This window comes from Alligator sinensis, unplaced genomic scaffold (assembly GCF_000455745.1).
Source record: "Alligator sinensis unplaced genomic scaffold, ASM45574v1 scaffold1836_1, whole genome shotgun sequence".
In the NCBI taxonomy this organism is placed as follows: domain Eukaryota; kingdom Metazoa; phylum Chordata; order Crocodylia; family Alligatoridae; genus Alligator; species Alligator sinensis.
The window spans coordinates 61015-75982 of NW_005843371.1; the positions used below are offsets into that span (position 1 = coordinate 61015).

General features: G+C 47.0%; 1 protein-coding gene across 2 annotated transcripts in view; it reads left to right on the forward strand.

Moving 5' to 3' along the window:
- The first annotated feature begins 7158 nt into the window (after window positions 1-7158).
- The window catches only part of FAM219A (family with sequence similarity 219 member A), a 48917-nt gene continuing 41107 nt past the window's right edge, over window positions 7159-14968 (forward strand). The window contains exons 1-2 of one of the 2 annotated variants that reach the window (XM_025195010.1): window positions 7159-7422; window positions 7691-7790. In XM_025195010.1, coding sequence (XP_025050795.1) covers window positions 7387-7422; window positions 7691-7790 — 136 coding nt within the window. In that variant the 5' untranslated portion in view covers window positions 7159-7386. The remainder of the gene's footprint in view (window positions 7423-7690; window positions 7791-14968) is intronic. The other variant, XM_025195009.1, reaches the window with a different exon arrangement.

Sequence of the window (14968 nt, forward strand, 5' to 3'; positions counted from 1 at the left end):
AACTGCGAGTGAAACATCTCATGCTACATCTCCATTACCACCATTGCGAGTGGACGCTGAGAAAAACTGGGACTCAGCCAATATACGTATAAGCAGCAGCAGCATTAATGCAGCATTATCTAATCCTGCCCAAGGATTGCTGGCCCCAAGGGCAGTGGGTCGAGTAGATGCACAGTAGGTTTGTGGCGAAGGAGAAGCCCTGCGGCTCTGACAGGTCCAGGAGTTAAACCCGGTGAGCTTTGTAGTCTTTGCCCATTTCAGCGTTAAATCTCGATGGAGCCTTTCACTGAACCGGGAACCAAATGAGAGCTTAGGAAGGCGCAGTTCTCTTCAAGCCTCCCTCAGAAAACCTGCCCTATGAAACACTCCCCCTTGTTGGGAACGAAGGAAAGTAGAAGCTTTACACAGGGCAGGAGCCGTGCAGAACGGGGGATAATTGCTGGAGTAGGAGTGAACAGGAGGAATAATTAAAGTAGCTTTAATAAAAGCTCTGCGTGGGTGGATTAGAGCAGCCGGGGGGAGTAGGGCAGGTGGGAGAAACAAGACCTGATTCATCTAAAGCAGCCTGCAAATTGAACATACAGGAAATCGGCCGACCTGCCTCCTCAGACAGCTGTAGAGCAAGCCAGTGATCCTTCTGACACTGAACCAGTACGGGGATTCATCAGCCTGCTGAAAGGTCTGAATGAAGAACTAGCCAAGCCTCTTCCTGTCATTGCTCCCAGGCCACCAGGCTTTAGGAACATCACATTTGCCATGCGGGATCAGGTCATGCGATGCTGTGCCCAGGGCAGTGGGGAAGAGTGGTCATCATAAGCATTGTGTTGAGGAGCTGGTATTCTTGCAAGGCATTAAGCCTGGAAGAATGAGCCTGTGCCATCCTCTGTGTTTTCACTCTTCTCTTCAGCACCATTTATAACTAAATCCTAATCCCTTCCTCAGAAGCTGGAACGGCCTGCCCTGGTGTCTGGGCAGGCAGCAACCATTGAGTTGGTCTATAGCTGTTGCTGCAGCCCTGACTGCTTCTCCACCTTCGCATCTTTGGACTTGAGGACCATGAAGCGCATGCAAGCGATGGAACCACTTGCCTTGCCATTTCCGACCCTGTCTGCCACTCTTTAGAGGTATGGAAGTCCCCACGGGGGCTCCTCTATTATCTTCCCCCATCTACAAGTACTGGTTACCGTTTGCACTGATTTGGGTGCTCCCTGTGAAGGAAGGGGCATGATTTACTCTTCTCAGACAAGGTGACTCGCCACCTCTTTGAAGCCTCTCCAGAGTCGAAAAGTGCCGCCCCATCCAACGCTGGAAGCGTGACGGAAAGCTGTGCTTTCCCACCGGACGGTTGCTGCATCTCCCAGCTCTCTCCTCCCAAATTCAGGAGTCAAGAACCCGGCCTGGCCACCACAGGCAGGTGTAGGGCAGATGAGATCCCTTGTCTGTGCGGGACTTTGTGCCCCACAGAGCTGATCACTTGAAGAGTGGAGCTGGTCTATTAGGAAGGGGTTCAGTAGGGGTTTGAGCTCCCAAATTCTGTTGCAGTCGCTGCCACTGACTCGCTGAGACCTGGGGCCTGGCATTTAACCCGTCTGGGCCTCAGTTTTTAACCATTTTTTACTCTTTTTCATCCGAGTGTCAAGGTTGAAGACCCAAGGGGGTGGGGGAGTGCTGCAGCCAGCCATGTATTAGACCCATTGTCACCACAGCCGCTAAGGAGTCCCGTGCCGTGATTTGCCACCCGAGAGGCAAGTGCGTCTCATGTGGGACCCCAGGGATTTGGCTGAATCATTCAAGAGGCAGAAAAGATATGTGCGGCGCTCCATCTTCTCTTATTGAAAAATAATAAAAAGCTTTTGCAGCCGAGCCATCCCGAAAACACGCGTCAGCGCCTGGTTTGCGATAGTTTATCGCGTCCTCGCGGCCTGTCAGTGCGCTGCGGGTAACCCTTCCTCTAATTTGCAACGTTAATGGTCCACTTAAAGCCGTGTAAAGCGCGTGCTGATACCATCTTTATAAATGCCCGTAATAATAGTGATGGTTGAGCCGGTATGAAGAGGAGCTCCGAGGGGAACGCTGCATTGAGCGTACTCTGTCACAGCAGAAGGATGAGGCACGGGGGCTTGCTCGCACTTGTTTCTCTGAAGGGCATCTAGCAAAAATCCTATAATTACTTCCATTTTTCTTCTTTGTCCCTCAATCACTTCCCTAAACTGCTCAGCTTTCGAAATTCATCCTTCCCCTGTATCTGAAATGCTTCAGTTAAGCCATATGTCTTCTTTCTTTTCCCCAAGACAAAGTAAAATCTCTCCTATGCTACCGCTAACATCGGGGACTTGGAAAACAGAAGCTTGAAATGTGTCATTCATTTTTCACGGCTTATTCTAGACACTTGTTACACGTCACCGTCACTTTGACAAGCAAAACTGAAGGAGTTTGTTCTCTCCCTGGGTCTTGTGCAGCGACCACAGCCCAAATATTGCAGCGGGCAAATGTCTGGGTATGCATTGCCTCGTACACATGTAAACATATAAACATATCTGTCGCCAATCTGGTTTTAAACCAAGCAAAAATCTACCGCCTGAGCTACTCATCTGTGATGAAGTTAAATGTATCACAGGGTCTCTCGTGTAATGCCTTTTAATGCACCGTTCAGTTCTTGTTCGATTATCTGGTCATACAGCTTTATGCCCTGGGTTTTTTTTATCTCTGCAGGGTTGATTTTTTTTAAATACTACAAGGGCATAATGGCAATTTCGTCTGATGAGGGGTGCCTGGAGTCTAAAACCATTGGAAGCCATTGGTATAGAGTCAGACTTTGCCTCAGGAAGGTGTGGAATAATTTTTCTAATTTTTCTCCTGCTCTGGACTAACCCTAGCATTGTAGCTGTCATCTCCCGCTTGGGTTTTGTACAAGTAAGTTTGGAAAGCCACCAGGCTGAGCTGCAAATGCTGAAGTCTTTTTTGTATACATGGAACAGATGTAGCCTGGGTGGTTGAAAGTCTTCCACCCCGCTGCAATGGAGTACATGCCCTGCAGAAAAACAGTCCAGAGCTTTACCCCAAAGTGCTCAAACTCTAAACAGGGACGGACTTGACAAGCATGTAAAAACATCTAACCGGTACGGCACTGGATGGGTGAGCAGAGCAGAGCTGTAAACACGATTGATGCAGTCACTCATTTAGAGCTACCAAGCTGTCCATGTGCTTTGAAGTGAAGAAAAGGCACGCATGTTTGGAGGGTGGTAGGGGTATTTTCTATCCTCTGAGAACCCCTGGCAGGGATGGCAGGTCCTCTGCTGTCCTTGGAGAGCCGGGTTGTCACACGTGAGCACCCTGGATACAAGTGCCTGCTCACCCGAGCTTTCCTGCACCTCCTTGTTAGTGCGAGTTTGCAGAGCAAGACGCCACAAAACCAGCCTTTGCAAGTGCAAGTCTCTTCCCTTGGCTGTCCCAGGAGAGCAGAGTGGTAATTGCCTACAGCAGTGTGTCTTGGGCACATCCCGGTACTCAGACTTTCAGCACTTTTAAGTTGGGCAGACGAGCACTTAACGCCCAGCTATTTTTAGGTGCAACCGTTCTAACTGTGTGACACTAATGAGCAAGTAGGTCACAGTGATTCAGCCTCTGATTATCAAGCTGGCGTCTCCAAACTGCTGAGTAAAGTGATCGCTGAAGCCTGCATCTCATTCCTTGCTTTGTCATTTTAGGGGGCAGGAGCTCACCGTGAAATTGTCTTGCTTGCAGCAGTGGCCAGGAGGAGCAGCCTTACAAAGCCTTTGGATTTCCCCCAGTCTGGGATATGGCTCATCCAAGCACTAGGGAGGGTTGAGCACACCAGGCCACACAATTTTCACTGCTGCTATTTGGTGTTCAGCGAAATAAAACCCAAGTCAAGAGCTTTACAAACAGACAGCTCACCATGACTGGAATCACACCAGCCGAACAGTCAACCCCCTGTGTGTGGGGCTGCCTGGTCTAACTGGCTCCTTCCCAAAGTTGTCATAGGGTGGGAGGCAGAGGATGCTCGCAAGACCCCCGGGGACCAGAGGCATTTTCCAGGAGGCGTGGAAAAGCAAGGCAGCCGGCGACGAGTAGATGGCACGGTGCCGTTGCACAACTTCTTTGCTGGTTGCACTCATTCTTTTTTGCCTCCTTGTGAAACACTGAGCATCGGCTGCTGTCTGCACGTCAGCTTCAGCAGGTCAGATCAGATGTGGCAGGTCTTGTGTTCCTCCTAAAGCTGGGTAAATCCCACCAAAGTAGGAAGGGAAATGAGTGTTGTGTATGCCTTTAAACTCCTGAAAAAAGACTGTGCTGCAGCCAGCCCCGTGGCCTTTTTCATGTTAGCTCTCCCTGACTGCTCCGGCAACAGGAAAGCTTACAGATGTGAAATGTTAGCATCCATGCAAAATACACCAGTAGGATACAGCAGGAGCTGAGGGTTTCTAATATCCATTGCCAGAGCCTTGACACAGAGGGAAATAAATAAAACCCCAACAAGGATCCGTCCCCCCATTTGGGCAGTGCGATGGTGCACGCACAGTTAGGCGGAGAGAATTTGAGCACCCGAGCAGCAATTCTTGGGATCACTTGATTTCCTCCTCCAAGAATGAGGGACCAGAAAACTCAGAAATGAAAAAGCTTAATGTTTCCTGCGATTCCCCAGGGTGCTCCATCTGAAAGATTTAAAGCCCCCTGCAGCAGCTGCAGACTTTCATCCTGATGCAAAGCGTTCTGTTCATCCCAGTCAGCAAACAGCAATAATGCCACGTGACCAACGATCTGTTATACGGCCGAGCTGTAATTTCGAGCTTAGACTACACTAATGCTTGTATCAATCTGGAGGGTTATTTTTTTTTCTTCAAAAAAAAGAAAGAAAAAAGAAAAAAAGCTAAAAGTAAATTCTAATAGCAAGTAAATGTGATGGAATCTCAATCTGCTTGTAGGCATTTTGCAAGCAAAAAGCTAATTAGCCCAGTAAATGACTCTCTAGCAGCATTGGATTTATAGAGGAGGAACCTGTTCCCTATGCACAGGCACAGATCTCATCCATTTAAGGAGCGGCAATTCCAACCCAAATGCCGTGGGGATTCCTTCTCTCTCGGTCAGGTTTGTGACTATGGAGTCTTGTGCCTTGCTGCAAAGTGTATGTAAAATGATCGGTGGGAAGTACCGGAGCGCCTCTGCCCTCCCAAGCCAGGGGCATGCAGTAGCATTAGGAGAATTGCCCCCTGTCCAGCTCGGCTTTCATTTCCGGTCTGCGCGGTCTTGGGGAGCAGAAGGCTGCAGCGCTGCAGCACTTGTCGGGGCGGTGGCTGTTCTGCTCGCACTGCCAGTATTGCTCCCCATAACGTGAGCCAGTCTCCCGGGATGCAGTACACCTGTTCCTTTCTCAGGCTGCTTTTCAGCCCAAACTTTGGACGTTGGCTCAGACTGTGAACTTACCTTGTCTTGTTAGTTCAGCGCTGGGGCCTGGGTATGTAGACACCTCCCTTCCCTCAGTTTCCATGCAAGTTAGGGAGGTTTTTAAATATCACTTGTGACTCCTTAGCCTAGATGCCTAATTCCCAGGGAGGATCCCCACCTGGGAGAGCACAAATGCACTTTTCAGTGACAAACAGATGTCAGATAGTGCTTGGAGATTTCACCTGTTCTCTCAGGATGTTCATTTGTACTGGAAGCAGAGCAGCTGCCCTACCACTCTGTGGCAGCTTTATAAAATGAAGTATTCCATCAGATCCCCAATTAGCTGTCATCTCGTCCCGATTGTCTCTGTTCTAGCATGACGGAGAGACCGGCGTTGGGGGAAAAAATCACATTTACAATGTGCACGTTTCAGTCGCTATCCTGTCACACACCTGGCGTGTAACATGGCCAGCTTAATTGGGTAGGTGGATTTGAAAGACCGGTTCTGCTTTATATCGGCATCAAGGTAATCCACCTTTCAGCTGCAATTGTAAAACAGATTGAACACCTGAGGTTATTAGAGATCTGGGGTTTCTCTTCCTAAGAGCAGGAATTTTAACCATGCTGTGGCACCTAAAACCCATCACATTTTGTCTAGCTACACTTTTCCTGGGGGCTGTTCTTTTCACTACCCGTACTTTATTGTTTCTGTGCGCCGTTGGTGGAACCACTACCGTGTTCCTCCCCAGCTGGGGTTGCACAGGTGTCGAGTACAACGAGTAGTCGTGTTCTGCAGAACTATGCGTAAGGTATTTTGAAACCCTTGGATGAAAAATGTAAGGAACAAAGTTCTGCTAGTCGTGAAATGCAATGATCGCTGAGAGAATACAAATAAAGAGAGTCTTGGTAAAATATCATCACCTTAAATTTGCTAGAGTCCCAGCTCTATTAAGGCAGAGCCTTAATGGACTGACATACTTTTATTTCACGAGCGCCCTTTCTTCAAAAGGTGTAACCTCCTCCATGCATAGCGAAGAGGTCACGAAGCAGGGGGGTAACAGTCGGATCAAGGGCGTTGACATTCTGGGAATGGTTCCCCAAGGGAGCTTCATTAACAGCAGAGAAGAGAAGCCCCCTTTTCAAATCTTTCTCAGCTCCTTGCAAGCACTGTCATAAAGCACCGAATTGCACAGGTTTTTTCTTTCTTTCTTTCTTGAGTTTTGCATTAATAAACTTTGCCCTTGCCAAAAACAAAACTCAAGACATGGAGAGAATGCAAATGTTGATTATAGTATATGAAATGGTAAGTGCCAGTATTAGCATCCAAAGCTGTTGCACCCGGTGAAATAAAAGAGGACACTTTCCTTGAATATTTGGCGTTTAATAATAGATAGAAGTTTTCCATGGAGTTCTACCTATTGTGAATCAGAATGTCTTTGTCTTAGTTTTTCCCTCCTAGGTGGGAAGAAATGGATGCTTTTGACAGCCAATTTTAATTTTTGCCCTGGTGCCAGAAAGGGAGAACTTCAGTAGCTTTGAAGCCTGCAATGAATGGTGGTTAAATGTTTTATCACTGATGGGATTGTGTGAATTGGCAGCCTGCATATTTTACATGGTTAGCAAAAGACTGTGCTGTAGAATACACTATCACCAGGACTGGATTTTCTAAAGACCTTGATTTCCCAGGAAAAGAGACATCACATTTTTTGGTGACGGTTGGTTGTTGTGGCATCCAGGAAGAATTTTACTGCTGATGGACAGATACTCAAGACCCCATAGTTACACCCAATGTGGGTCCAGAATGGGAAGTAAAAACTGATTTGCCTTTACCCTACAGGCACCAGATGTTTCACCTCCATGTTCATCCAGTTGTTGGCTTTGCTGAGGCCTGCCACCAGACAGGCAGTTCATGCCAGTTAGAAACTGGACTCAAGCTGCAAATGCATTGCACTCAGGCCACCAAGCACTCATCAAATAGGAATGTCTTTGTCTTATTGCCAGCCTGCTGACCCAGAGGTAGAGAAAACCCACTTTATATTCCTAGTGCAATTCATCATCTAAGCCTGTTGTTGAAAGCTAAAATTTTCCAATAGGACCTGAACATTAAACTTGCTTCTAAAGTTGTAGAGTGTTTGTCTCTGGTTTTATTTAACTTAAAGCGCAGACTTATTTTCTGTTCCCTACCAAACCTGTATACTGAGTGGCCTTGCCTACCAGTGAATTAGAGAAGTGACTGTCTATCTGTGTTTGCTAAAACGTGTCTGTCTGTCTTTTTTTTTAACAGGATCCAACAGCTGCATCCATCTCTGACAGAGACTGTGCTACAAGAGAAGGAGAGACTGTAGCCATGAACTATAAGCCGTCCCCACTCCAAGTGAAACTAGGTGAGTCTCTGTGTGCTAGCACAGAGTGGTATCTTGTGTATTTTAAAATATGTAGGACTGCAAAAAAAATGCAATAAGAGTTCAGTATGGTAGGAAGTTATGTGACACGACATTCATGTCCCCACTGTTGCTGCTGAGTGCTCCAGTTCAGCTCAGACAACTTTGCAAAATGGCTTACAAATCTAACCATAACCCAGACAGTGTGCTGGTAAGAACAGCTCTTTTTTCCGTTATCACATCGAAGCGTCTATAATTTAATATCTGTAACCACAAGGGACAGTGTAGCCTTTTGCCTCTAAGAGGTGCATCAAAGCAAGTTCAAGCCTAAGCCTAAGCAGAAACAAAGGTACTATAGAGAAGACTATAAGAGGGGATATGACTGGGGACTCTTTGTGAGGAAATCTCTCCGGGACTGTCACCAGGGCAGATCCAGAGAATAAAACAGTGTGCTATGTGCTGGGGCAAAGATAGCAGACCCGAGACTGAAAAGGAGGATCACTGTAGCACCAGAGAAGAATCCACCGATCAACCTTTGTGGTTGGGACCAATGATTCTGCTAGATTATCTCTAGAACAGATATCAGAAGACCATAACAGGCTCAGGAAGATGCTACAAGAAATGGAAATTCTGGGGATCTTCAGTGGGATCTCCTAATCCCGAGAGAAGGAGGGTAACGGTGTCTTAAAATAATGCAGAACAACAAATGGCTCAAAAGCTGGGGTTGGAAGGGGGTTGTAGGAAATTTGACCACTGGCAATTGTGCTTGGACAGAGGACTCTTCTCAACAGATGGTCTCCATCTGGGTGTTTGTTCTTCTGGTCTGCTCGGGTTGAGTCTGGCATGATTGATCAGAAAAGCTTCAATCTAAGGAATGAAGACAAAAGACTGGGAGAAACTTGTGTAAACTCCATGCCTGGCTTTAGTCTGCAGGAAGAGAAAAAGTCAAGTAAGTGAGGATATGACACTGGATGAGGAGTATTGGAGCATAGGATGATAAGAAGACTGTGGTTGGGTCAGCAGTAAACTTGCTGAAAGTACTGTACCTCATCTGGCTAGGAAACTGGGGTTGGGCAGGACAAGCAAGGTCGTAATGGACCTTGAAAGTCCCCAAACAGGACTTGGGCAGAATTTAAGCACCCAGGTCTCAAGGGGTGATCCAGATTAACCCTGTCCAGCTGCTACAAAACTGCCTAGGCACATGGAGTCATTAGATACCTTAGCTTGGCCCAAAAATATGCCTTGGCACCCAGAGTTAGACTGCTACGCATGCTCAGAAGCAATCCACACCAGTCACCAAAGTGCCTCACTGCCATCTAATCTCTGTTACAATCCAGATCATGGCAAATGACCATGCCAAGATGCAGCTCAGTAGCAAACAATAGTGGTGGTACCCTTCTTCTTCCCAGTAGCCTAATGATTACACCACTCACCCAGGAAGAGGAGAACCCCTTCAGCCTGACAGCGATTTGAGTCCACATCTGCCACTTCCAGAAGAATACCCTAGCTACCAGTTTATAGAATAAGCTGGTGAGGGCACTCTTTACCACTCCTGTTAATTGTATCAGGTTTCCGCACGCTGAACCCACTCACATTGAATCACCTTCCCATGCCAGGAACCAGTCATTTAGAAATGCAAAGCTCAGGTGTAGGTACCTTAAGAATCAATTTGAATCCTGGTCTGGTCCTGAAAAATAAACATGAACTGAGAAATCCCCAGCCAAGTTGGTTTAAATGGATAAAGAAAAGTAGGTCCATAGTGTAGGTTCTCAGTTTCAACAGGAAAAACTTTGAAAAACGAAAGGAGCTAGTTAGTGAAGTCAGCTGGACTAAGGACAGTTGAATGTGGAGAAATATTTTACACTGTTAATCTAAAGAAATGTGAAGCTATCAGGAATGTATAGCCCAAAAGTAAGGGAGAAATAGGTAGGAAAGGGCTTCAGAGGAATCTGTATGATTAACCATCTCAAGAAGAATTCCAGGAATAAGCTGATGATCTACAAGGAATAGGGAAGGACAAATCACAAAAAGCTATGGTTTAGATGGCAGGAAGTGTGGGGGAAAAGTGAGAACTGCTGGCAGTCAAGCCAACTTGGACCTTGAGAAGGATACTGAACACACAGGAAAAGTGTCTTCATATACATAGAAAGAGAACAAGAAAAGAATCGTAGAAATTAGGTCTGGAAGGGACCCCTGGATGTCACCCAGTCCAAACCCCTGCTCCAGGCAAGATCACCCCATCCAAACTATCCCATACAAGTGCTTGCCTAACCTAGTTCTGAAACTGCACAATGAATACAGGACATATTGCCCCAAGACCTCCCAAACCTGCCACAGGAAAGCAAGAGGACAAGGATTGTCATTGTCCTGCCACTGCATGGGTTGTTAAAATCCATTTGAGAGAGATCCAAAGCAGAGGGTCACTCCCCCTGCTAGAGAGGAAGGTAAAACCCTCCCCCCGACCCACCTTTCCATGTCAGTCTGACCATGGATAAAATTCCTGATGCCAAATGCAGCAATTGGTCTGCCCCTGGGTGGAGGACAAGACCCTCTAGCCAAGAACCGCCAGGTGTTAGTTCTGGTGGGAGCACTGGCACAGTCCAGTCACAGCCATGGCATCTGCATGCCATTTTATAAGGATGGGGTGGGAGAACTAGGTATGGTACATATACTAAACAAGAACTCTTGCAGATCTCAATAAAGACCTGGGGAGCAAAGGCATGATGGCTAATGAGAATGAGGGTATGGCAATGGAAATTGCCACAGCCAAAGTGACAGCAAGTCTCAACGAGCTCAATGCATTCAGTCTGGCAGGGGGGGTCACACTGGATAATCCCCCTTGCAGATGTTTAAAAGAACTGGTATCTGAAGTGAGAGGTGGTTAGCAAGACAGAGGTGAAGAAGAGCAAGTGTCCTGCCTATGTGGAAGAAGGGGTTAAAAAGCAATCCAGCCTGATCTTGATAATATGAGTCTTTAGCACATGTTTTGAAGGAAAAATAATTGGGCACATGGTAATAAATCATAGATGTGGGGAGGGAGGGAACAGCATGGGTCTACCAAAGGTAGGTCATGCCAGACTCGCTTGATATTTCTATGACAAGACAGTTGATATCACATCAAAGGAATTACAAAACATCTAATCATTTGGACTCGAGTGAAACATTTGATATATGGTTCCACTTAGGGACGTATTAGTTAAGATAAGGCTTGGTAGAACAGGTACGAGGTATGTAAAGCACTGGCTAATGGGGAGACCACACCAGGTTCGTCGAAAGAGGGAGTGTCAGCCTGGAGGAAATGACTAGTGGAGCTCCTCAAAGATCAGTCTTGGGGCTGATCTCTCGTAGTAGGTCCATTTATCAGAACAGGAAGTAGAAGCACATTCAGGAAATTTGCAGGTGACCTAAAGCTGGAAGGCAGCGTCGGTGCTGAGGAGGATCAGGATGTTGTTCAGGAAGAACCAGGTGACCTGGAGGCGTGGAGTAGTCACAGAATCCCAAAGCAGGAAAGGCACTCAGGGGACATCTTCTCCTCCAGCACCCTGCAGGATGTGCTGCTCCCAACCCATCCCTGACAGATGCCATCCAGGCTCTTCCTCCTCCTCTGTTCGGTATTTGTAAAAGAAGGAGGGTGAAAAAAGAATTAAGTGCAGCATTAGCAATTGAAGATCAAAGAGCACGATTTTTTCCTAAAAACTGGGAGCTCAATAGTCGGAAATGACTGAAGAGGAGAAAGACCTGGGTGTACCAGGATACAGGCAGGCAGAACAGTTATATCACGATATTACATTAAGCGCTGGAGTCGATGACTGAAAGAGGTCGTGGACTCTCCATCCTTGGGAAGTTCCTAAGAGCAGGTTAAAAATGCATTTGGCTGAAATGGTTTAGACAGGAGCGATCCTGCCTTGAGCAGGGGGTTGGTGACAGCTTGAGGTCCGTTCCAGCCCTATTTTTCTTTAATTCTTTATCCGTGTGGAACGATCCTGGTATAAACTGTGACCATGTCGCTGGTTGCTGCTTGCTCCTGCCGATACCGGAGTAGCAAAACCATCACAACTTTACCCCTGAATAATGCAAGGTAAAAGCAATCAAGCTCTAGGAGCATGAAAACCTACCAGTTAAATCCTAACAGCTGATGCTTTCTTTGGAGGTAACTAAAGCAGTTTAAAAAGACATGTGTCTGTAGCCTCAGTCAGTCATAGGATGAATACGAGCCCTAACAGCGTAAGATGGAGCCTGATAAGTTTATGAACAAGATTAAACCGTACAGTTGCCCGCCAGGAGGTCCCTTCAAGTGCTGTGTTCCTGCAAGATAAATATTTAATGCTGATAAATGCTCCGCTGGTACGGGTGAAATCTAGCAGCTGCTTGGAGGAAGCCAAGGCTTTCACTTAGGGCATGCGCTCAGTGAGCGTTGATTATATTTGTGTCCTGGCTCCGGCGGGAAGTCTCTTCCAGTGTAGCTAGTGCACAAAGTGTGCCTGGGCAGCTGTGCCAGTGGGCTCACATACAACCCACCTGTCCTGGCCAGGTCCACAGCCAGTCTTTGTTCCTGGCCGCTCGGAGAATCCTCAGGGTTTTATGGGGCAGGAGAGGAGTCACTTGATGTCTTGATGATCCACTGATGCTGGTCTTTAATCTTCGTCAGCTGCAGCTGCTTAAAAACGCATCTGACATGCAAGATCTTTTTACTCCACTTAATGCAGCTGACTTCCCTTATTACATTGCCTCTGTTTTCGTCTTTCCTCCACTTTATGCCTGGCATTGGGTCTCAAACTCATTGGGGCAGTGACTGTCATTTAATCTCTTTGAGAGCCCCATAGAACGTTATGGAACTGTATAAATGTTTAATAGCTTAGCTTAAAGAGTTATTGCCTGGTCGTTTTAGGGAGCAGGGTTCTGGTCCTATTGCAAATGTTTCATATGGATAGCAGCATTAACCTTTCTTTAGCGCTGTTATAGCATAATCAATTGCTGTAATGGCAAACCCAGTCCCCTGTTCTGACGGTGGATTGATAAATGTCCTTTTTCCTTTACGAAGTTTTGAAATGTAAGCCAGCTGCATGGGTATCCTGGGAATCTTGGTTCAGATGAGCTCAGTTAAATACTGACATGGCAGAAATACAGCTTTTACTTCCAGGGGCAGCAGTATTTGGAAATGCAGCAGACGTGGTGGGCTGCATCCCAGGAGAGGGAGAGTGTCTGGGACTGCAGAGCCATCCATCCAGGCAAATGTCCCCTCTGTGTCAGGAGGGCTCTTTGGTTTCACGAAGCATTGCTCATGGCATTGTGGGAGTCAGAAACAGGAAGAACGTCACGGCTGCACTAGAATTGTAGACATACTGCTCCGAGGCTGGGGCTGGTCTGATCAAAATTGGGGCAGTAAAAATATCATTCTCCTCAAGGGAAAATGTACCGAAGCCAAACTTAAAAATGCACATAAATGGGCAGTATCTGCCTATGTGGATACTATGCTACCTGGCTCTGGTGGCAGACCCCGCATGCTCGCTTGTGACTTATCACTGTATCTCCTTTACGGCATGATGTCTTGCTTAATGATTTACTTCATCCTGACTTTCCCAACATAAATTCTGATGCTTCTACCGGGTTTGTTTCATTGCGCTGGATTGCAAACCCCTCCGGACGGCGGCCTTGCCCCTCTGTTTGCAGATCGTTGCACCATAAGGCGAACTGCTTCACTGCTGTGATGTGCACGGATAGAAGTGCTTGCAGAGTGTACCCGGCTTATGCGCCTCAGAAAGTCTAACAGATGGAGCTGGGAGAACAAGGCAGAGCTGTGATAAGGGAAAAACAGAATAATCCCGAAGTGTAAATCTCAGCGGTTTGATATCAGTCAGAATGCAGCAAAGCCCCCAGGATTCCCAAAAGACCGTGCAACGAAGCTCACGCCGCCTGTTTGTCCGCTTCCTGTTTTTAATTACACTTCTGAAATCTTCCGTAGTTTATGGTTCTCCTGCCCGTTATATTGGAGAACAGGGCGGTGTAAACAAGCTTTTCCCCAGCACTCCCCAAGCTTTTTGGGCCAACAGACCAGTCAGCCCTCAAAACTTTTGGGTGCTCCTAACATTTTAATGGAGGTAGGGGGGCAGGGGCTACAGTGTGATATGTGGGCCCCTTACCATGGGCTCCCATACCAGTTCAAGGACTGTTGTAATAGTGCTTTCTTATAATATTTGGGAACACAGTCACTTTCTTGAGTGCCAAAATGCAATTGCATGTAGGAGGGGAAGAAGTCGGGAGTCTTGCTAACTCCAGCCCACTCTGATTTCCCCTCACCCACCTGGCAGCTGTGATTTAGGGCACGCAGTATGCCTCAAAGATTTTCTGTCATCTGCACTGAATTTCATGCACGGTGAGGAAATATCGGGGCCTCTAGGGTAGGGATAGCAATATAATCCAAAGCGTCCTTGCCCAGAAGGCTGGTTAGCTATTAGCACCATTCCTCACAAAATCAAAATTGCCGGTGGTAACGCTGGCCTTCTGGAAGTTCATGAGCTCCAAGGTTGTCTTGATGGCTTTTAGTGAGACCTGGTTAAGAAGTTATCGTGTCTAGGATGGGAATGGGCTTTCACTGGATGTGCAAATGAATGGTCTATGGAACAACGTGCACAAGGAGACTGAGCTGGGGATACGAATGCTTTTCACTCCAGATCTCCCAGCACGTGAATTATTCCCATTAGACTCTCCCTCATTTAGACGTTTGGAAACAGAGCTGAATTCAGAGTTGGCCTAATGTCAGTTGGCCAGATGAAGCCTTCACTCTCTAGGATGCAGTACTGAAGGCATTTATGTTTTACATTTGGATTTTATTGCAACACTTTGTAGAAGGAATTTCAGAAGTGCCCGATAATTGATCTGTGTTCCTTGCTGCAGCTGTCTTTCCCTCCAAGCTATGATTGCACACTGAGGTTTCTCCTAAGTCCAAAACATATACAAGTGGATACTAGACAGTAGGCCTGTGCAAATAGGGAAGTATTCGGTTTGGATTTGGATTCGCTGATTTAGAGAACAGTATTTTGATTCGGTGATTCCAATCACTGTCCCTATTTGATTCAGCTGAATCAGCTTCGAAAGATTCGGCACTGATTCGGGGAGATTGGAATCGGCTGGGGAGAGGCAGGCACAGCTGGGTGGCTGCAGGTCCTCCCATGGCTCCTCCA